The sequence below is a fragment of the Patiria miniata genome, unplaced genomic scaffold, assembly GCF_015706575.1.
Source record: "Patiria miniata isolate m_02_andy unplaced genomic scaffold, ASM1570657v1 HiC_scaffold_11, whole genome shotgun sequence".
Lineage (NCBI taxonomy): Eukaryota > Metazoa > Echinodermata > Asteroidea > Valvatida > Asterinidae > Patiria > Patiria miniata.
Genome location: NW_024037049.1, coordinates 3,142,446 through 3,166,474, shown reverse-complemented (window position 1 = coordinate 3,166,474; position 24,029 = coordinate 3,142,446). Strand labels below are relative to the sequence as shown.

The following is a 24,029-nucleotide window of genomic DNA, read 5'->3' as shown; positions in this document are numbered from 1 at the left end:
AACCCCAAAATTATATTTTCATATTTAAGAAAATGTAGCACCAAAATATTAATGTCTGGAAAGCCAATTTAAAAAAAAAAAGAGTTACTTTTAGATGGAAAAATTACTGAAATTCCTCAATCAGTTAAGAAAATATCCCATTGAAACACAATGACCCTAAAACCCCTGTCATCAAAAAATGTGATTTGTCTTCAAACATCTCCAGCAATAAAACCTCAGTTCAAAATTTGAAAATATTCAACAAAGTCCTTTTGAAGGCTCATCTTAAAAAAAAAGGTGGATTTTATAAATCATATTGTTTGCCTTACCAGGGTTGTTTATAAAGGTATTGTGCACTACACTTGTTAACAGTTTTTGAAACAAGTATTCTGTGTCATTTTCTTTGTTGTTCCAAACAGTCAGAAAACACAATAAATTCCTTTTTGTGGAAGAAACTAATTTTAGGGTCATTGTGTTTGAATGGTGATATTCTTTGAACAGATGGAGCAATTTAAGCTTTTTATGCCCCGCGGCGAAGCCGAAGGGGCATACTGTTTCCGCCTTGTCCTTCCGTGGTGGGTGGGTGGTGGGTGGTGGGTGGTGGGTGGGTGGGTGTGTGGGTGGGTGTGTGGGTGGGTGGTGGGTGGGTGGGTGGGTGTGTGGGTGTGTGTGTCCGGACAAATCTTGTCAGCGCGATAACTTGAGAAATACTTAACATATGAACTTCAAATTTGGTTTGTGGATTGTTCTTGGTAATCCTAAGAAGCCTTTCGCATTTGGGGCCAAAAGGCCAAAGGTCAAGTTCACAGTGGCTAAAACAATAGAAATCTTGTCAGCGCGATAACTTGAGAATACTTTACATGTGAACTTCAAATTTGGTTTGTGGATTGTTTTTGACAATCCTAAGAAGCCTTTCGCATTTGGGGCCAAAAGGCCAAAGGTCAAGTTCACAGTGGCTAAAACAATAGAAATCTTGTCAGCGCGATAACTTGAGAAATACTTTACATGTGAACTTCAAATTTGGTTTGTGGATTGTTTTTGGCAATCCTAAGAAGCCTTTTGCATTTGGGGCCAAAGGCCAAAGGTCAAGTTCACAGTGGCTAAAACAATAGAAATCTTGTCAGCGCAATAACTTGAGAAATACTTTACATGTGAACTTCAAATTTGGTTTGTGGATTGTTCTTGGCAATCCTAAGAAGCCTATTGCATTTGGGGTCAAAAGGTCAAGTGTCAAGTTCACAGTGGCTAAAACAATAGAAATCTTGTCAGCGCGATAACTTGAGAAATACTTAACATATGAACTTCAAATTTGGTTTGTGGATTGTTCTTGGTAATCCTAAGAAGCCTATTGAATTTGGGGCCAAAAGGTCAAGGGTCAAGTTCACAGTGGCTAAAACAATAGAAATCTTTTTTTTATTCTGAGATTATAGGGATTAGGGATTAATTCATATAAAACCTACAGAAGACACTAATGCTGTCAATGAATGTTCCATGTGACCAAGGTACATGTAAGTTGATGTTAAAAGAGTGGTGTTATGTCATGGGAACAGTCACGGTTGCGGGGCATTTGTGTTTGTAAACACACCTGACTTGTTTTTTTCATGGCTTTCCAGTCATCTTTATTTTTGGTGCTACATATTTTTTGAATATGAACTATATTTGTTGTTGTTTTTTTTTTTGGGGGGGGGGTTGGATTCTGCTTTTTTTTTATACACCCTGTACATGTTCCATAGTTTCTTGTAATAATCATTCAACATTGCAAGAGTGTCAACAAGCTTGAGTTCATGTTTCCTGTTTCACTAGTTGGTGATGAATGACTTTAAAGATTCCAGCTATGGATATGAAACTGAAATATTTTGTGAAGTTTTCAATTAATTACAGGCTATACAAGCAGCATAACAGTAACTAACGTAATGTCAAATCTCCACCTGAACATACTACTTGTACTCTTCTTAAATAAAACTTATTGAATAGCCTTATTTTAAAAAAAAAATCATGGTTTGATATATGATGATTTGAATGGATCTGTTTCCTTCTATAAACCCTGCCTTTAACACCAGTGGTTGATGTCTGTAGGGGAAGAATTAACCACATGCAGTGAGACTCCAAACCATGTGTAAGCTAATCAAGACAATTACCCAAAGAGCACAGACTAACAAGTTCTTGGCATGGTGGCCATTTGATACCTTAACCTTACCCAGTGTTGCCACACACTGCTCCAAGATGGAGCTCACTGATTTCCTAGGATTGGAAGGAAGGTCCAAGTCATGGCCTAAGCCTTGACTCACACTGAGACATGATGACCTTCACTGGTCCACATTTACGTAGGACTGGTGTGAAAATTAATACCGACTGTGTCACTTTGAAACAGTGGGATATGTCTTTAGATTGGTCAACATTTGTAGCTGGGTTTGCAGTTGTCTTGGTCAGGGCAAATTTTGGTGGGTGATTTTGTCCTTGGATTCAGTTAGTCCAAGGGTGAGTAGTATGCAAAGGTGCAAAATGGGTACTTAGTTCTCACTTCTTGCAGTTGGTTTAATAGAAGAAGATGTTTTTAAAATCACATCAGGCCGTGTTCATGTTTTGGATTTGTACAATTGAGTCAGGAAAAGTTTGCAGCGGTTCTATTCATTTTCAAGGTTTTTTAAATAGTGCTCTTTGATAGGTTTATGGGGAATTACCAGTACACTTAACATTCTTGCTCAAAGACACAAGGTGATCATTCATACATGATTTGCTCAGGCACTGATTCTGATTATTTTTATTCTTTGGCACGGTCAGGGGGGGGGGGGGGGTGGGCAGTTGAAAAAGATAATCTTAAAATTGTCCTCCCTGGTTGCATAAATACATTTCTCTCTTTTTAAATCTTTATCAACAAGAGCACTTATCTTTTAGGTGAAGTTAGTTAAAATACTTTTAGTGTAATCCTGCTTCAGAAAATTTTAACTGTGCAATTTGACTCACAGAATTGGAATTTTAGGACTCTAGTGAATGAAATTTCAGAATGTGTGATGAGAACATGCAGTTATGTTGTCTGTGGGTGTAGTAATCCAGTAAGCAGGGGGTTTATATAGCTGAGATCGCTTGGATTCTCTGGGGAATTGAATGATATGATGTATGTAGATCAAGCATGTTTTATATGGGTCACATGTGTATTTTAACATTCCAGTGACTGATATACTTGTTGCCTCATTGCCTCATATTGAAATATCCCTGCCATGAAAGATGGTCTATTTAGTCCCTGTTATACAGTGGCACACCTGGGGTGGGGGGGGGCCTCTGGGGGCTTGAGCCCCCCCCCCCCCCCCCCCCCCCCCCGAGGTTGTCATTTTTTAAATTTTTTTTTTTTTAGTCCCACGATTTTGCCTTGGTGATATGAATGTGGCCTGTTTTCGAGTAGTACAATAGGGGTGTAAGTGGCCCACCAACGTCAAAATAGGCCGCCCCTCAAAAAAAACCAATTTTTTTCTGCGTCCAAAAATTTGGGGCAAAATTTTTTGATAACATTTTTTGTTAAATCTGTAAAAAAAAAATTTGAGCCGCCCCCCCCCCCAACCAAATCCTGGGTGCGCCACTGCTTTTACATATGTACGTAACTGGACAATTCCACACAAAAGTGGACTACCACTATGTACCGGTACTACTACGGTACTACTATCCAGTTTATAGTCTGTCTATTCCTGTACTTGAGGGTTGGACTCCATCCACAGTGATCATGTCTACTTGGGCAGATTGTTTTACTCGGTTCAATGCCAGATTGGCATTGAACCATAGACATTTCAGGTCATTGTTGATGTTGACGATCCATCCTTTCTTTGGACGTCCATATGGATAGAGGTGTCAAATGATCTGGTAGTCAAGAATCTTCCTTGGCCAGCTGTCCTCGTTCATGCACTGGAGGTGACCAAACGGACCTCCTCATCGACAGCAGACAGATCAAGTTGGCGCCTTAGTTCGCCCATAGATTTCCTGTCCAGGAGCATTGCTGAACAAATCCATCTGATCATGGCATTATCGTTGCTGGCATTTACTGTCCCGCTTTCACTCGCATATGAGGGGACACTACGAACACAGGCATTATAGGCATAACCCCTCACATGCTGAGAGATCCCCTTGTTGGTCAGAACTGGCAGCAGTTCAAGGAAGTGCTTTATGGATTTTAGGTACATATATTTAGTCATTCAGGCACCTTGTTTTTACAGGAGTAATGCAAGTGTTTATGTACATTTTCTTGCTTTTAAAGGCGATATACAATATTTGCAAACATCAACAAACAAAGTTACCAAATACACATGAAATACGATCTGAAATACGAAATACAATTGACTGTTAGTGAATAGTAGTCTCAAGCACCCTGCAAAATCATAGCACCTGGTGTGCCGTCAGTGTCATTTTTAAGAAAAGTTGGTTTTGTATCAATTTCCAACAATGTTCGGCTGACCATCGTTGGAAAAAACTGTCTTTCTTCAAAGAATGCCCCTGATTTACCAAATTTAGCTAGTCCACATTTTGTTTGCAATTGTTTACACATCCATTCGTTTACACGTGAACGGGTCCAAGCCAGCTAGACTGGTTCCCTGACCTTACAATTCCCAACGTCTGTAAATTTCTCTGTTTCAATTTAAGTGGGTTGGGTTCAGATAACCAGACTACAAGAACAAGATTTCTTGGTTTTTTCCAGCATCTATGAACACAAAACTTTAAACAGGTCAGTAAAACAACATTCGCTATAAAATACTGACCCCCTAATCCATCCATTTCTGAAATTACAGTAAAAGCAAATGTTGTATATTTCCTTTAAGGCAGAGAGAAAGGTTATATTTTATGGCAAAAGAGTTTTTTGTTTGATTATTGTTTTGTTTTTTTTAACTTGTATTAAAAATGGGCCAACAAACTGTAATTCAAGTAACTGTAAGGCAAGTAACCTTAACCAGCCTTTTTCTTTCTTGTATCTATGCCTAGATTTGGTCTACATTTTTTATCGTCCACATTTATACATATTGGCAGATATCTTGTACAAATAGCCATTGGGTTGTTTCAGTCACACTCTCATAGAAAACAAAGACAATTTTAACACAAAGACAAAGTCTTCTTTTTTGTGTGATTGCGAGTAATAACATATCCATGCCATGCTACAATGAGGGAACATACACTCTTGTTGTTGTCATCAGGGAAGAGCTTTGAATATTGGACATGTTGGGTATGGTTAGGCGAAGTAAAAAAAAAACATGTTTCTCGTCCCCGCCCGCTTCCTTTTTGGAGGCCGCCTGAATTTTTTTAGTATCTGTTATTTTTGAAAAATGCAGTAAAAAAACACCGAAAAAGTCCACAAATTCATCGGAAAATAAATACTGTTCATTGTAGACCAATACAACTCTAAATGACACTGTAAATATGTTCAGTTCTCTTGTCCAACTTGTCTTTCATTTTAAAAGTGTCTTTGAACAGTGGAAACACCAACGGTTGCAGGAAATTTTAAAATGGCGACCATCTTGAAAAAAATAAAAAATAAAAAGCCCCTCTTCCTCCTTTTTTTTCAAAAACCCGGACGAGAAACGTTTTTTTTTTTTATTCGGCCTTAAGTAAAAAAGGAACTACAGTATGTCCCCTAAAAAAGCATGAAGGATTTTACACAGCTAATGTCCAATTAGTATGAAGACCACAGCACTCGGAATGTAAAAGACACAAAAAAGTGTAATGCGAGTAACTGTGGAATTGCCCAGCTTAAGTTTTTGTGCTTGTATAACTCTACCAATACAAAGATATGTATTGACTGTCAAATCACTTGCACTGACGTGTTAAGGCTACTTGCCTTGGCAAACTGTGCATTCCTGCATTCAGCCTTAGACTGTAATACAAAAGTTGGCTGTAGTTGTAACACATATTTGATGTTAAGAACAGTGTCTATGAAATTTTAAAAAAAAGTTTCTAAATTCTAGGCATCATGTTTCCGTGGCATAATGTTTCTTTCAAGAGGTTCTTTGCTTTCTTTTTTCCATAAAAAGAGTAGTCAACTGCATTGGGAAAAAGTATCTGAAGAGGAGAACCTTAACAAATAAAGGGGTGAACATAAATAGAGTCAAAGCCATGGCAACTGAGACATTTAGGTGGTCCCTGGAGCTGCCAGTATATGCAAACATCCAAGACTATTCTTTTGTGCTATTTTAAAGTACATTGAAATATTTTGAAAAAGTTTTTAAAGCACTGTTTCAATTTTTGTTTGTCAAAAAACTTCAGGTCAGATACTACAAAGTCAGTCAGATGGCTCGGATTTACTGGAGTCTCCAACTAGTGTGGAATCCATGACTAGAGAGAAGCTGAGTAGTCCTTCATCTTCAGAGTTATCTTAGTTCTTATGCATCTGTGCAGAGGGCTGACAGAGATGCTGCGTGTGAAGTTTGTAACCTTTCATTCCAGAGCATAGTGCATGCCAAATGAACAGACCTATGTTCTTTAGTTGAGTCGTTAGGGAACTTCTCCTTCTTTAACTGCCATTTCATGGTCATCAGTGGCAGATCTGTTTTGCTATTATCATAAAGTGCCCATGTTTGTTCTTGTTTTTATTAACTGTACAACAAAAGAATGTCTGGTCCACACCTAGCATTTTTAACCAGTCCAGTGTTTTTTACTTTTCTCTTTTTGGGGGGGGGGATTGTTTGGATTTTGAGGGTTTTTTTGTGTTTAATATCATAAAACATCAAGTACAAATTCCTTCTTACAATGTTGAAATTGTCAGACATGAAATTGAGCATGTTCAGTTCATCGAGCATCTCATTTTGTTGTCTTGGTGGGTTTTTTTTTTGGGGGGGGGCTGGACCAAAGGGCCAGCCTTTTTTATTTACTGCACGATGACTGGCTGACAGACTGACTGTGTCACAAGGAATCAATAATATCCTAAAAAGAGACGTTTGCATCCAGCTCAATGAAGCAAGCCTGGTCTTGTGTTTCTGTTGACAATTCTCTGGTTTTATCTCTTGTAAACATGTCGCTTACAAATTTATATAAATGTGTTACATTTTCGAATGGAAATGGAGACTTATTATTATTCCCAGAAAATGTGCGTAACCACACTGGAAGATGTTTTTGATGTTAATTGATGTTTATTTATGTTATAATCCATTTTTCTTAATCTATTAATCGACTATATAAACATACAATAAAAGCCTGTGGTTTAAAAAGGAATGTATATTTACTTGCTACATGTACATGATTATGTTATTGATAAGTGCTTTTGCAAGTCAAAAGTGGGTACATGTATCTGAATAAACAGGCACAATCTTAATAGCACCATATGGTGTTTTGTTCAAACAAGTAAAGTTTGTATCATCCACGTATTAATATGTACTGCTTGTGTAACTTTACCAATAAAGACATGTGTTGCATATTGCATCATGTAATTAGGACAGCAAGCAAAATCATTATAACATTACCTAAAGGTGAAAAAAAAACAAAATATTCTCTGTATCTGTCTTGCCGTATGGTGTGTTCATTTTCCCGTGAGTTTTATTTATCCTGATAGAACTTCAGTCAATATAAGGTTCTGCGCACTTGGAACTTATGTTGCAAATGTGAATCATAGTGTATAACACGAGGCCACGTGCAGGCAGAGCATATGTTTGTCCAGTTTGTGGTTGAAAGTGACCAGACATTAGTTAGATTTCACGGAATGGATAACTTGGGTGTTTTTTCTATTGTTTGTTGGCTTTTTTGGTTTATTTTGTAAGGGACTACAAAAATGACTTAAGGTTTGAGGCTGTGCATGGTGCTGTTAATTCCAAAGCAAGGCAATAATAGGTAGAGCAGTTTTCCGAATGTTCTGGTTTATAACCGGTAAGGCGCCTGGCTGGTCGCAGAAAAGGGCCTTGAGGATGCATTATGTTAAAAATACAATACAAAGACGAAATTTGAAATTGATTGTCCCGATTCATGGGCAACCTTCTCAGCGGTGTTTAGCGGTTTGAGACCACCCATGTGACGGGCTCTAGATAGGTAACTGTCACAGGTGTTTATGAAAATTCATTGAATAATCTTTATCTTCAATAATCTTGAGTTTTGTAAATGTTCAGATTTCGATCAGTGACGCTGGTATAAGAAACATCAAACACACGCCTAAACCAAGATACTGCTGTTAGAGTCAAACAAACTTCCTGCATGCGGTAGTCCCAGCCAGTATACTGTTGCGCTCCCGATGTTTTTGCGCGCAGCGTGATTGGTCAAGAAGTAAGTCGATGACCTTCACGTGACCACACGTCATACGTAGTCCAGCGTTTATTGGAGCATCCACTTAATTAGCCTTACGAGCTTGCCCGCACTCAGATCCTTGTAGCTCGTGCTGGGGTAACCCACCGGACTTGCCGTGCTGTTCCGTGTACTCCATCAGCGTGGTAGATCCACTCCGCTACAATCTGGTGACCAGCCGCTTCAAGACTTTGCTCCGTTCTTGATCCTCTCTCTGGATGCTGTGGTCGGCAGCCTATTTACGGATTGATAACACCAGGATTGTTTTGCTATTCTCGTGGAATGTTACGTTGTGAGGAATGTCTAGTGTCTTGAGAAACTGTAGACGAACTTCGGAATTTTCCTTGCCGTAAACTGAAACGGTGAGTATAATAATTTAATGAAGTTTAATGGTACTTAGTAGAGTTGCCTGTGAACTTTTTGGATAACTACACCTGTGAAATTTTTCCCGGGTAGTCATATACACAGTATTGGCTATTCACTTACCTATAACTGAATGTAAATAGACAAAAATTAAAACCAATAAATAAATAGGAAAATCGCACCGGCCTCTGCCAGCCAAGCAAGCTATATGCAACAATAATGGTAGCGTTATCCAGATTGTCATGTGTTTTTTTTTTCTGGCCACGCTAAAAACTGCTCTCAAATTACTGTTGTAAAAATTAATCCAAACCATTTGTTCACTTTGAATTTTTACAAATGCGGAGACCGTGTTGGTGTTTCCTATCACAGTTTCGTCTACATTAAGTTTGATGCCGCATAATGTAACTTGGCCTTCAGTGGCGTAATATGGATGCCTCCCCCCCCCCCCATGCGCCCCAGCACCCCCCCCCCCCCCCCCACAACCTCCCACCCTAACCCCCGTTTTGATATCTTGAATTAAACAAATTATATTGCACTTCTATTGAAATGATACGTTCCATTTAATTTGCCTTATAGTGTCCCCTTGACAAATTTAAACACACCGGTTGCCCCAGACGGTTGACCGAAGTTACACAGCTGGGTGCCCTAGGCCAGATAGGCTATATATATTTGTGGGTTTTCACAAGGCAATATTCTTTATAATTCGGTTATGCGAGTGGCATGTTGGTACAGTCCTTTTCAAAGTCGGGGTTCAAATGTACATTATCCAATTCGTACAATTAAACAAGTGAAGTTTTTGTAAGCTTAATGTTAGCGTCGCCGTGTTTTCAGATGACCGACTTGCTCCAGTTGTCGAAAACTGCCGAGAAAGCTCCGCATGCACTTGACTGCGCTGTTGGAATTATTATTCTTGCTTTAAGCTCAACAAAAGCGGCCCGCTATCAACTTAACCATGCTAACAGAGACCTTTTAGCGCCATGGGTAGCTGGCCCTTTGAACTTAGGCGAAACATCAGTTTGTTGGGTTGTTTGTTTGTTTGTTTTTCAGTTTCCGAGCTATAAATCGTCTAGCCTTCACACTTCTCAGCGGTGTTGAGATTGTGTAGGCCTAGTTGGTGTCAGCATTGTTGAATCAGTGAGATTTATAGGATTTTGTGCGTGTGTTCTTTTTTCTTCTTCGTTTCTTTTCGAACCTGTTGTTTTTACTTTTCTTTTCGAATTCTCTGTCTGTTTTTTTTTATAGAATATTTTGCGTGTTTATTATTTCAATATTTTCCAGGGGCGCTAAAGTTTATTTCAGTCCCTCTTTCGCATAAAACCCTGCGTAAACCCTGCGTAAATAGGTAAACCCGTGCCTTTGTTGATGACTATTTATGGAGCAAGGAGAACGGACTACTTTGCAACATGCTTGCAAGTTGCAACCATAACCCATTTCAAAGTCCTGAACGAATTAGGCCTAAACTACAGCAAGTGGGGGTGAAGGGCTATAAATGTGTCATTCTCGAGCGGCTGCGTAACCCGACAATGCAAATGTTGCAGCACTAAGAACATGACGAAAAGGTTACCGCAGGTGAACTAAAGTGACGTGTAGACCTACATGGCCGTGAAAATAGGCCTAAGTCTTGTCTGTTTTTCCACGCTGGTTATTTGCATTCCCCGCCAAGTACCTTGAATGTGTAAAACCGATAAAAAAAATTAACATTGAACATGATTCCTCCATGTGTAAACAAAGCATGATAACAAACGATACATCTGATCAGAGGTTCGACTGTTGGATTATGGGTCTTATTTTTTTAGCCTCTTAAAGTTGAATGAGGACTGTTTATTATCCGCGTCGTGCTATAATTGAACAATAAACATGAAGTAAACGTCACTTTTTTTTCCTGCTTAAGCTGCAGGTCCCAGTAAACAGTGATTTCTTGGAAAATATGTCATTACGACTAATATACAAACGATAAGGCATAGTTGTTACATTGTATTGGCAAAAAAAAGGATCAGAAGAAAGGAAGATGAAGTTCGAGGGTTGCAAGTATCCTTCGGCGATTTTACCCCAAAAAGAATGACAGAAATAAAGGGGGGAAAATGATGTGGCCCTTTTACATGCTAATTGAACAACACTAAAAATCGAGTTGTGTACACGGTAGTGACAAATTTAGCGTAAACGGTCATAATAAAAAAAAGTTTGACCCTCTTCAACCCAGAACCAAGTATGTACTGTTTTGTTACTGTATCTGGCGGAGGGGGGGGGGTGGCATTTTGTAAAGTCGCGCCAGTTTTTATAACATGGAATTGAACATGCATACATACCGTCACTGAACTTTTGTTAATATATTTTGGCAAACGACATTCCCCTTAAACTTTTGCCCCACTTCCATTTTTCACGAGCTCATCTATGCTATTGCATGCACCTTGTGCTATTCCTGCAGTATCCTTGACCGACAAGGTATATCGGATATATGCTCACACCTAGAGTTATGCAGTTTGCGGAAACCAGGTTGCATAATATTGCACATTCCAGACAGAGATGCTAGCGATATCAGAGCGTACAGTACCACTACCTATACCTGTCCTATCGCTTTCTGATTTCTAAAACTAGAAGAACAGTTTTATTGCTCCAGAATAAACGGCAAACTATGCATGTGGCGGTGACAGGGAAGTAGAAAAAAAATCATATTTGAGCTGTTTTCCCCAGCTGGCGGCTAGCCTGAATGTTTCACAAAATTTCGTTAAAAACAGAGAAAGTGTCGTAAAAACAAAGATGTTCATGACCAAGTCGATTTTCAGTGGTGTCATTTGGTTACATTTTCATGCAGCGAATATGTGAAATGTAAATCAACACCACTATCCTTGCCCAATCAAAACCCAAATAATTGCGCAAAATCGCGCAGATTCTTCTTTGAAAATGTCAGCAAATTGAGAAGACATGTACAGTGTGAAATCGTCCTGCGAGGATACTTTAGATCTGTTGGCACTGACAACAACTAATCTATACGCGCCGTACGCGTATCACTTCGTACCTCGCTTCAGCCGCTATGAACCACGTGAATGAGGAAGTCCCATCTCCTTCGCTTTATAAGGACATCCGCTATTGACAGATGCGTCTGTCTTCGTACCTTTTATGGTGTGAAATGACAATACCAGTGGCGTGTCAAGATGTTCTCACGGGAGGATGGAAACACAAAGTAATTGTATGGATACAATGTAGTAATCTTCTGACCATGCAAAAGTCGAAAATGTGTGGTGAGCATATTGTGATACTATAGTTGGCGCTGTTCAATACGAAAAAAGGCAATTTGTGAAAGAAAACAGGAGTAGAGGGAATTAAAGGGATATTACGGCCTGAAATCCCCGAAAATGTTATGTTTTGGATTGTTAACTTATACTATTTAAAGGTCTAGTTGAAGGAAACTAAACTAATGTCTTACTGTTCCCGAGAAAAGAGGGGGGGGGGGACGGTTGTTTACATCGACGGAGTACGCATACGTTTTTCCTGTCGTTTGCATTTAATGTACGATACACTTTGTGGTTGTCACATAAATTACACACAGCACCAATACACAAATATTGTTTTTTACACGTCTGCATAAGGCAACCACTGTGCGGCTGGAATCACAACTAGCCCTGAACAGCTCGATGGAACAAAACTGTGACCCCCCAAATTCGTTCTCGCACGGTTCTCGCAAGAATAACTGTTAACACCAAGTTTTTAAAGGATGTTTATGTGACATTCTACTTTTAAATGCTCTTTCCATTGTATTGTAGCCCAATTGGGCGCATTCCAGGACGTAATGTTCTTCTAAGGCTCTCGTGTTTGGCCCGAAAGTGCAAATATTTAATTTCACCTAAATATTAAATTCACGTTAAATTTAATACTGCCTACACTACACGGATACCTATTCACATCACACATCCCAAGTTGTGCTTCCCTTTTTTTATTTAGGGAGGGGGATCAGTCGAGTTTCCTTTCTTTGTTTAAAGACTGGAATGAAACCGTATTATGTTTAAATATTCCGAAATTCTCACTACTCTTCAACTACCCAACTGGACAACATTTCTGGCTATAGTCGAACGAATATTTTAGCCCTGAGCCAATAAGCTCGGAAATCGAGCGTGTCAGTGCCCTGCAGTGTCACTGGTGCATTCTGGTCAAGCGTGTCCATTTTGTGTCGACGCCTGGGAGATGAGGGAAAATCATGGAGGGGGGGGGGGCATTACATGATATTGAAAAATGAAGATTCCTCCTTCAAATGGTGTTGTATACCATGTGGGAATTGCAATCGCCGATGACTATTTTTTTTTTCTGTCAGAGACCATGCATGAAGATTGTTTCACATTGTCTTGCAGCCGATCTGCCGATGGTTTTATTAACATGTAGATCTGAACATGCAATCTACATGTAGGCCTAATTGCTTCTCTGTTCTAGTTTTAGTTTGATGAAATTACACTGATTTTAAACTTGATTCCAATGTATAATTACACATGTTCAAGCGGTTGTTTTTTTTTTACTTGCACTTAATAATGATAAAAATTTAACTTTGACAAGACATGCACGGGACTAATAGCAAAATTGCAACAATTTACAAATTAGATTGTATTACACACATTCCCTTTTCCAAAGTAAAATGGAGAACAAAATATGCAGATGAAAATAGATGGTTCACAACTTTGAGTACAGAAGAAACTTTTAATATAGGTTTTCCCGGCCAATTTCGCAAAAAGAGCATTCGAATTCATCTTGATAGTAGCCAATTTGAAGCGAAGTAGCGCCCTGCTGTCATTCCCGTGGTTCGTATTAGATTTCAGGCTTTCAAATTAGTTTTAAGACCTGACATTTTCATGTTTAACACATCTTAAATTGAAGTTATGTCATTCGGTTTAAGTGATCATTCAATTTAGCAGTCGGTTTGGTTTAGGGTTATTTGCATGAGATTCTTGTATTCGTTTTCATTTCCGTGCATTCTATTTAGCACTTTTTTCATTAAAAATAAAAGTCAACGAAGGTATACTGCTTCATTTCGTGGTCCAGTTTTGTGTTTCTGGCCCCTCCTCTTGACAGATTGTCCCGTCAGCCAGTTCTCAGATACGTTGCTACAATTGACCTGGCAGTAGATATCTGTTTATGCCAAGATTTTCTGCAAGTTCAAGATAGTCTTGGGCATCAAACGAGCATGGTCTACAATTGAAATTCTCAACGCCCATGAGCTGGCATATTGATATTTCTAGTGCTTCAATCTAACAGTTTGCATGGTGATCAGAGTAGTGTCAGAGTCTTGTGGGAGACAGGTTTTTATATCTATATTTCCAAATTGGAACAAAAGCGCTCCATCTTATTCTAACAAATAACAAACGACTTAACGACATGGACCTATTTCGAATAACTTTGCTTACTTTCCACATATGATTGCTTAATGGTGAATTCGAATGACCAAACTTACACAGCTTGATGCTCCGGCGAATTTGGATGCTCGTTTGTGCAATTTTAATTTGAATGCCCTATCGTTGAAATTGCATGATTAACATGTGAAATCGCATGCTTTTAATGTGAATTTGATGGGTGTTTTGAGGTAATTGAATGTTGATCTCAACGTGCATTCAATTCGTGCGAAAATGGGTGATTGGTCGCCAATTTGGCCGCCAAATCTGCTAACTTGGCCGGGAAAACCTATACAAGTGCCGGCGTATATTTTACAAAATCTTAAAATCTTAAAAACATCTGTTCAAAAATTCTGGAGATGGTGGCCAAGATCCGGAATCGCCTGACATTGCACAACAGAGCATCACAACATTTTCTGGGGCCCTTATAAGTGGGACCCGCGCCCCACGCCGTAAGGTCTAAGGCTCCTCGCTCGCATGAATCCTCGGAGCAAAGACCCCTACGCTATAATTTCACCCTGGTCAGAAGTGCTTGGCAAATCTGGGTAGACATAAAGTTTGGTAGTCGAGTATTTCTGGAAATAACAGGATCAAATGACCGCTTACGATTATGGGGAAGGCTTATTACATTAAAACTGCAGTTGCCGAAGAAAAAAAATGAAAAGGGCGCCCCCTTTTGATGAATAGTACTCGTACTCGTGCTCGTCACTCTCGATGGGCCGAGTTCCGGAGTGGTCCGTTCTTGACATGGGTATATTCTTCGTGCAAAACCCTGCATATGACGGATGGAGAGTGTGTGGTCTTGTTCCGCAGTGCAGTGTTCGTGGGTCGTGCTCTTGGCGCAAGACTAGATTCCCCCATAGTTCCCCAAACGAACATCCGTTCGGGTCTTGTGCCAAGACTAATACCGTTTGCCGTAAATGGCGGTCACCCCAAAATACTACATCTTGCACGTGTTGATGAAACATAAAATGCAAACCCTTTTGACGCCAGAGGGCGCTCTTTTTCTTATAAATAAAGCCGTAGGTTCAAGGGAAAAGTAATCGAAAAACAGTCCACTACATTCCAATTCTGTATAATTACTCAAAACGATACTTAAAAACGACCTCCTTAGCGAGCGGCAAATTTCGGCGTTTTTTTTTTTTCTTGTGGGGGCACCAAGGGGGAGGGGGGGGGGGCAATGGTAATTTGTAGGTGGCACTGAGTCCCCCCCCCCCCCCCCAGGCTGGCCGATGTCAACCTGCCACAGTATAATGCAGGTCTAGACTAAATGAACGACGCAAAATGTAACCTCTCTCTTCCCATATAATAGGCTGCTAAAAACAGGTTGCAATAATGATTTTCCAACACTCCACGTTTAGGTTTACGTTTACCATGAAGCTATGAAAAGCTCCATGGGTTTATTATAAAAGTTACAGGGATTTTAACTTTTATTTTAATAAGGTCCATTGCATAACTGGAGATGATTTAAACGTGCTTGCCGTGAAAAAAGGATATGTTTATAAGGACGAATATATAAATTATCTTTTTCGATGATATCCGAAAAAAACGTTGAACCTATTATTTTACCAGAGTCCCTATTTTGTCTTCTCTTCCCCATTTGTTGGGGTTTGTTTTAGGCCTACCCAATCAAACAAACACGCTATAAATTGCAGACAATAAAAGAAAACAATCCAGTCGACCTCCCTTGGAGACTGCTAATTTGAGACATCCTTGCTTAGAGTAAAGCCTTAGGCTTAAGACTCAGACAAAGCAAAGTTCATGAACTTCTTAAGACGTTTTGTTAGCAGGTTGACTTGTCCTGTTGACTTTGACTGGGTATGACATCATTATTTAATAAGGGCGCCACCTGACGAGAAAATGGCTGCTGGCAATTATTTGCCGCTGTGCCACCCGCGTGCGGTGTGCGTTTTCAAAACACATGCGACTTGGCCTCTCTCACTACTAGGCAGTCTTCCCTTTCAGAATTAAGGGAAGGCAAGAGGATTTTGTTATTGTGAACAACCAGTGAGTCCCCTTCAGAAAATGAGTCCTCCCCATCCCTTTTCCCTACGAACTGGACCCAAGTCACGCCATGCGCACTGGCCGTTTCCTTTACGGTGTTTGTATAATGTAAATAATTATATTTAAACCCCAAAAAGGACGATATTTCTGAAACCTTAGTGCTTCAAGAAATTTTCAGGACATTTTAAGACGCAATTAATCTGGGACGTGACTCATCGTTGCAAAAGTCTCAATCGTGAAGGGGTAGGGGTATGACTGAGGGGGTGGACCTTATGGCACGCTAGCGCCCCTCTCCCCGCTGATTCTTTTCTTACCTTCAATTAGATTTTTCACAAATCCGCGTGCATGGAGGGAAAGGGGGATGATGATTACTTATTTATTTATTTATGTATTTCGTGTTATTTTACCAGGGTAGCCCCATCAGTTGTCAATGAACAGTTCTCTCTTGGGACCCTGGATTACATAAAAACGACGCAATGAATTCATTCATTATGTCTTTTATTGTGTTTTTTGTTGTAATTTTTGCCGTTATGATATCATTATCATAACGGCAAAAATTACAAAAAAACACACAATAAAAGACATAATGAATGCAGTACCATAAAAAAAACCAAGGAATTAAAACCACACAAAGTGAAAACCATAGATTAAAATAGACGATGTTTAGATAAAAAGATTTAAAATGGAATATTACTTCTTACTATAGATTACTTCTTATAGCGTACACCAACAAATTGAGAACAACGATTCATCTTCATTCCGTCTCTGATATAGTTAAACGAAAAACGTATCGACTTTTGGGGTAGGGGTGTCGGGGTAGGGGTACGTACGGGATGACCACTGTACCCCCCCCCCCCCCCGATCCGTCACTGCTAACATTCCTTACTCGTGCATGCGATGAGGAAGGCTCAAGATAAACAGGCCAGCATCCTGTAGGGGGAAGTGCGTGGTCCTCAGATTAGCCGTTCTATAGAGACGCGCTGTATTCCTGTATGGGCAATCTGGAAATAATAAACGTATAATATATGCAAGTAATCTGTAATGGTCCTGTTATGCACGCGCACCATTCTTTCCTTTTTGTCCAGGACATTTTTAAGAGGGAGGTCGATATACCATTATGATTATCTTTTATATCTCTAACAATGTACATGTAGGCCCTATACTGTTTTTCTCTTACTACATTACTTAATATTTTTATGTCTGATAGTTCTTATGAATTTTATTCAAATGTAAATGTTTATGCTAAATTTTTTTCTGATTTTGTTGTAAACTGACTGTTATTCGGCCTATGGCTGCGAAAATCTTCAAATAAACCATTAATTATAATAAGAAAAAGAACAAAATGCAAACAGCCCTCAAGAAAAAGGGGGGGGGGGGTAAACGATTTAACAAATAATACCAAATAGCCAATTAAAAAAAATATCGACACTCTAAATAGCTTACTATTTCAATTTTTTTTTTTTATTTGGAATCGAATAATTTACAGGTAGGTAAACCGAATGGAATCTCCGATAAATTACCAATTAAATGATCAAAACTGTTATCAATTATTCTCGACAGTTAATCAAAACTTTGTCGATGCATTTTTTTGGTTGAATGGACAGTTCGTTTGATTTTTGACTTGATCGAATGGATCGATTGTTCTTGTTTTCCCCACTGCAGGTAATATGAGACCAACGTGGGGACTAGCTGCCCTAGCATGGCTGCACGTTTTATTTACCCAGTGCGCCAATGCTTTTGATCCATTTATGCGTGATCGTAAGTATAAATTAATATATATTTTTGAAAAAGTACTGTTTATGCTAGGTTAGCACATTCCCGATTTGTAAGCCGAATCTCTGCGAATAGCAATTCTTGAGTAAATCGGGGAATGGTTCTAGGCTGCCTCGGGATGATTATTTTTGTTCGGTGAATCGTCAAAGATCGGGAAGCACCCCGAAATTTCTTGACATGTTCAAAATCGTCGGGGTGATTTTGGGGGAAAAAATATCAATTCTTGGTTTATTCTTGTCATATTCTTATTAAGTTAACTAATTCTGGATATTCTTACATCATTCGTACAAGTTTCGTAGAGTTGTTCTTCATGGTGTCATGCCGAATCATTACGAATGTATTAAGCACGAATATTACAAGAATAACACTAAGATTTTGTTAAAAATGAAATAGAATAATCTAAGAACTCAGCAAGAATGAATCACGAATAATGCCGAATTATCCAGATTTTCCCAAGAATTTATATATTAAGAATAACTAAGAATCAAGCAGAATTTAATACGAATTGATACAGAATCATCCTGAATGAATCAAGAATACATGTATGTCGAATGCAAGCCGATTTAAATAACCTAGCTCTACGCTCCTTGGCAAACGAGAACCATGGGCGTCGCCAGGAATTTTTCTAGAGGGGGGCAAAGCAACTTTTCCCCACAAAATCCATATATTTTCCAGCATTTTCCGGATTGATAATTTGTTCAAGGGTGGGCAGGGACAATTCCCCCCCCCCCTATTAAATTAACAACAATATGATTTCGCGCCTCTTTTGTTTCCCTTTGTTGTTGTTGTTGTTGTTGCTTGTTCGGGGGAGGGGGAGCGCCCCTTGCCCCCCCCCCCCCCCCCCCCGCGACGCCCACTGACTGACGATACCGGGATCGCCTGGGTTCAGCCTCGTTCTGGATTATCCTGGCTTGTTCTTCGGGGTTGTTCGGGAATGTTACATTCGGCATTTTGGCTTATTCGGCATTTGTTCTTATTAAATTCGTAATGAAATCGGCATAATTCTGGGTTCTCTGGATAATTTTTCAATTCTGGAGTTATTCGTATATTGCTCTTGACAAAGTCTCTACAATTCAGTTTTATTCTGCACTTAAATCGCAATCATTCGACTTGATTCGGTCCAATTCGGTTTCCAATTCGTACCTATTTCTGTTTCATTCTTAATTTATTTTAACCACAGACAGCGAATCGATAGGGGCTAATTTCTCCCGATGCCATCAAGAATTTTTAGTCGGGATAGATCGGGGTACTCTTGGCAATAGGCAAATTCGGCAATGTGTGACCCTAGAATGGGTTTGAAGCTCTTGTATTGGAGCAGCTTTGTGCATTATGCTTTATCCGCCCTTCGCTCGTACCCGCCGCCCTGCAAACAGCAGGGCGGGGGTACGAGCAAATATCCGCCCGGCAAATAGACGGATTCCCGGCACTGGTTGTCCCCACGTCGAATCTAAAAGGGGCGGGAACCAGTCTATCCTGCTACTGGAACGATTGTAATTGTTTAATTCAGTGGTAAAATACAATTACTAAACTCGGGCCTGTAGTTTTTCGATTCATATCCCATTCAAAGTGAATACTATGGAGGCGTTAAAGGGAATATACATCATTTGCTTTTGCTGTAATTTTCAGAAATGGATGGAATTAAGGGGTTGGAAATATATAGCAAATATAGTTACACTGACTTTTTTGAGGTTTTGGGTTTGAAAATGCTATAAAAACCAAGAAAAACGATCATTTTCCTGTAGTCTGGTTCCCTGACTCCACATCAGAAGAAACAGAGCAGTTTACATACATTGGGGAATTGTAAGGTCAGGGAACCAGTCTAGCTGGCTCGTACCCGTTCATAGGTTTGTAATCGATTGCAAACAAGTGCGATGGTCAATTGGGGCCAGTATTTGAAAAAAAAGCCAGTTGTTTCCAACGCTGATCGGCCGATCAGCGTTGGAAATTGATACAAAAATACCACTTTTCTTGAAAATGACAGTATACCAGGTGTCATGATTTTACAGGATGCTTTACACTGTCATTCCCTAACAGTCCAGCAAGGTATTTCAAAATGATATGGTAGTTTTATTTTTGATGTTTGCAAATGTTGTATTTTCCCTTTAAATATGGTGGCCCTGAAGGGACATCGCATATCGCGAACGTGTGCGCATACGTATGCGATGTCGCGAAATTTATCGCGAACGTGTGCGCATACATATGCGATGTCGCGAAATTTATCGCGAACGTGTGCGCATACGTATGCAATGTCGCGAAATTTATCGCGAATGTGTGCGCATACGTATGCGATGTCGCGAAATTTATCGCGAACGTGTGCGCATACGTATGCAATGTCGTGAAACAATTCGCGAATATGTGCGCACACGTATGCGAATTTGTTTTGCAATGTCGTGAATTTTATTGCATACCTTGTCGCATACCTTTCAGTAAAATTCCTAATGAACTGGGGAGTTGTAGCAGCTAGTCTGGAATCTAGACGTACTGTTAGATATAAATAGGGTCTGACTAATAAACCTTCGCGCGCACGCTGTTCCTCGTGCAATCGTTACTACTAGTACTGTCGAGCGCGAACTTGCTACTTGCGCAACTTTCAAATTTGCGCGCGCAAGTTTAAAACTTGCGCAAGTACCAAGTTTGCGCTCGACAGTACTAGTAGTAACGATTGCGCGAGGAACAGCGTGCGTGCGAAGGTTTATTAGTCAGACCCTATTTATATCTAACAGTACGTCTAGATTCCAGACTAGCTGCTACAACTCCCCAGTTCATTAGGAATTTTACTGAAAGGTATGCGACAAGGTATGCAATAAAATTCACGACATTGCAAACAAATTCGCATACGTGTGCGCACATATTCGCGAATTGTTTCACGACATTGCATACGTGTGCGCACACATTCGCGATAAATTTCGCGACATTGCATACGTATGCGCACACGTTCGCGATAAATTTCGCGACATCGCATACGTATGCGCACACGTTCGCGATAAATTTCGCGACATCGCATACGTATGCGCACACGTTCGCGATAAATTTCGCGACATCGCATACGTATGCGCACACGTTCGCGATAAATTTCGCGACATCGCATACGTATGCGCACACGTTCGCGATAAATTTCGCGACATCGCATACGTATGCGCACACGTTTGCGATATGCGATGTCCCTTCAGGGCCACCATAGTTAAAGTATGGAAGCGTTAAAAAAGAACTAAAAACTAAAAAAGAAAGAAAGAAGTCATAAATATGACATATCTTATAATAATTACTTAGTATCAAGTCATAATATCGTAAGTCGTAATTATGACTTAATACTAAGTCGTAATTATAAGATATGTCATAATTATGACTTAATAATAAGTCATTATTATAAGATATAAATCATAACTATGATTTAATTAGTCATAAATATGAGATATAAGTCATAATTACAATTAAACAATTTATAAGTCGTTATGACTTAATACTAAGTCATAATTATAAGATATAAGTCATAACTATGACTGAATAATAAGTCATAATAATGACTTATTATTTTAGTTTGTATTATGCCCCTTTAATGCTTCCGTACTTCCATAACGAATATCAATTGAAAAAAGTCTACAATTGAATTCAGAAACAGCTTGTCAGGACATTTTGCATGTGTTGGTATGTGGCTGATAATACAGAGTATGTGAAGTATTTGAGCCGTATAAATGGGGCTAGGCAAACATTTGACATGTGAAACCAGCCATCTTAGGAAAAGTGAATTGGTGTGCACTAAGCTTGAACCTCCAAATTACATCCTTCATTTCAGTAAAAAAGTAGGACTCTGACTACATCTAGAACTAGAAGGTGCCCAGGTGCCAGGAGTAGACTCTAATCTACTGTAACATTAAAAAAAATCCCCCCTATTTTTAGTCAACCCAAAGTTAAAGGGAATGTGCAATAATTGCTTTTGCTGTAATTTTCAGAAATAAATGGATATGGAGGATTAGTATGTTATAGAAAATATTGTTACACTGACTTGTTTCATGTTTTGGGTTCCAAGAAACCAATCATGTTCTTGTAGTCTGGTTCCCTGACCCGACTTAAGATGAAACAGAGCAATTTATAGACATTGAGAAATTGAATTAGCCTAGCTGGCTTGTATCCCTTCGCAGGTGTGTAATCCATTGCCAAAAAAAAATGTGGAATAATGAAATATGAAAAATAAAGAGCAGTTTTTTTTTTAAAAGCCAGTTTTCTCCAACGCTGGTCGGCCGACCAACGTTGGAAATCGTTACAAAATGACCACTTTACTTAAAAATGTCAGCACACCAGGAGCCATGATTTTACAGGATGCTTTGGACTGTCATTCACTAACAGTCCAGTAAGGTAATTCATTATAATTTGATCATTTTCTTTTTTGATGTTTGCAAATGTTGTATCTTCCCTTTAAAAGAAAATATATATAAAAATGGACACAAAAGTGTTCAAAAGTTAAGCCTGTCAGAAGAAATTAGCACCTTTGACACAGGCCCTTATTGATCTGACACTGGAAGTAAATGACCTAGAAAAAAAAATGGAGAAAAGTAGGGCCAAATGCATTTTTTTAGATATTGGTGATCAGAGAGAAAAGCTTTGTTGTATTAAAAGAAAAAAATCCTTTTCTGTTTTCTTTTCATTTTTTTTCAGCTAAAGATCCGTGCAGTCTCAACTGTCCTAGATTCTATGCCCCTGTCTGTGGGAGTGATGGGCAGACATACTACAGTGCCTGTGTTCTACTGTCTTTCCGATGCAAAAAGAATGATAAATCACTACGTGTGCAGTATCTAGGGAAATGCAGAATAATCATAAAAGGTACTATTTTCATGCATGAAATTAACTGTGCACATTACTTGGTACAATTGAGCCAAGAGATGTTATTTGTAAAATGTATACATTTTTATGATCGTGTATTAAATGTAGAGATGAAGTTCATTACCTTTGTTAATTTTCAGACAAAATCAATCTATCAAAAGTGTTGTTGGCTACTTGTATACTGTCAAACTCAATTTATGAAAGATCAGCAATAATCTTCATTAAAAGAAATAGAAATGCCATCACAATACATGTGGAAACAACACATCCCTAAACCAAATAAATTTATGTCCTAGTGTACAATGTCTCTTTAAACATTAATACAACTATGGTGCTACAAAGCTTGACAATTTTGTCTTTCTTTGTACAATAATTATTCGGTGTGCATGAGGACATAATCACCATGAAATTTGTCATTTGGTAGATCCTCTCTAAATTCAAAACACTAAAGAAAAGTACAGTCAAAATATAAGGATTAGTCTTTCTGTATTGTGATTTTTTTAATATACATGGTGATTAAAAAAAAAACCTAACTAAAATGCTAGAAGAATGACTAAGGAAAAACTCCCCACGATTCAAATAATTCAAACATTGTGTTATTTTTTTTAATTTATATTAATATAAATGGCCAACTTTACTCTTTTCTCACATCAGTTGAGCAAGTCTGTCCAAGGCATTGCCCCAACTTAATGATTCCAGTGTGTGGAACAGATGGCAACACCTATGGGAACAAGTGTTTCTTAGAGGCAGCTGCTTGTGAACGACGCCAACCCTTGCAGGTTGCTAGTCAAGGCTACTGTATACGAACAGGTAAGTAAAGGCCTTCCCACCCAAAGAGCAACATTGAAATTGAGCCAACAACAGATCCTTTTGTTTTGTTTTGACCGGGATGTGCATTTATTACTGAACCAATAGCAAGAAACATCTGAAAGATGGCCGGTGAATGCAAAGGGTCTGTTGGCTGGATTACTGATGAAATATGTTGAAATCTTGGAGCCCTTGGGGACTTGGATGATATTAAATGGTTGCTATAGGCTTTATTCTGGCAGATATGATTATTCTTTTGTGTGTGTGGGTGTGTCAAACTGTACTCCCCCCCCCTTCTGCCTCCGCCCAGAAAGTGAAACAATTAAAATGTGGAAGGGATAGTTATTATCTGGGCAGGTGCTAAGCAACCCCCATCCCAAAAGCTCTTGCGAAGGTGCGTAACGTAATGCATGTCAATCATAATCTGTTATAAAATCTTGGGGGAAAAGGGACTCAATTTCAATAAGGGCCTTGGAGATCTTTCTTTGATAATTTCGGAACTCTGTTCCCAGTGAAGACACAAAATTGTACCCCTGGTTATCGAACTAGATGTTTAAAATCCAAAACTCAAACCTCAAAAAATGTCAATGTCTGTATATAGTGGAGTGTCATGGCCTAGCGGTTCAGAGCACTGGACTCATGATCTGGTGTTTCAGAGGCAACAGTGGCGTGGGT

At 39.1% G+C, this 24,029-nt stretch overlaps 2 protein-coding genes across 3 annotated transcripts in view; both read left to right on the top strand.

Moving 5' to 3' along the window:
* Positions 1-7,443, top strand: part of LOC119742027 (cyclin-D-binding Myb-like transcription factor 1) — a 63,658-nt gene extending 56,215 nt beyond the window's left edge. The window contains exon 17 of the mRNA XM_038218047.1: positions 6,217-7,443. Within this exon, the coding sequence (XP_038073975.1) occupies positions 6,217-6,329 (113 nt within the window). The 3' untranslated portion in view covers positions 6,330-7,443. The remainder of the gene's footprint in view (positions 1-6,216) is intronic.
* Positions 7,444-8,227: 784 nt separating this feature from the next.
* Positions 8,228-24,029, top strand: part of LOC119741838 (mucin-16-like) — a 61,280-nt gene continuing 45,478 nt past the window's right edge. For both annotated transcript variants that reach the window (XM_038217757.1, XM_038217751.1), the window contains exons 1-4: positions 8,228-8,579; positions 17,619-17,714; positions 22,383-22,547; positions 23,202-23,357. In XM_038217757.1, the coding sequence (XP_038073685.1) occupies positions 17,624-17,714; positions 22,383-22,547; positions 23,202-23,357 (412 nt within the window). In that variant the 5' untranslated portion in view covers positions 8,228-8,579; positions 17,619-17,623. The remainder of the gene's footprint in view (positions 8,580-17,618; positions 17,715-22,382; positions 22,548-23,201; positions 23,358-24,029) is intronic.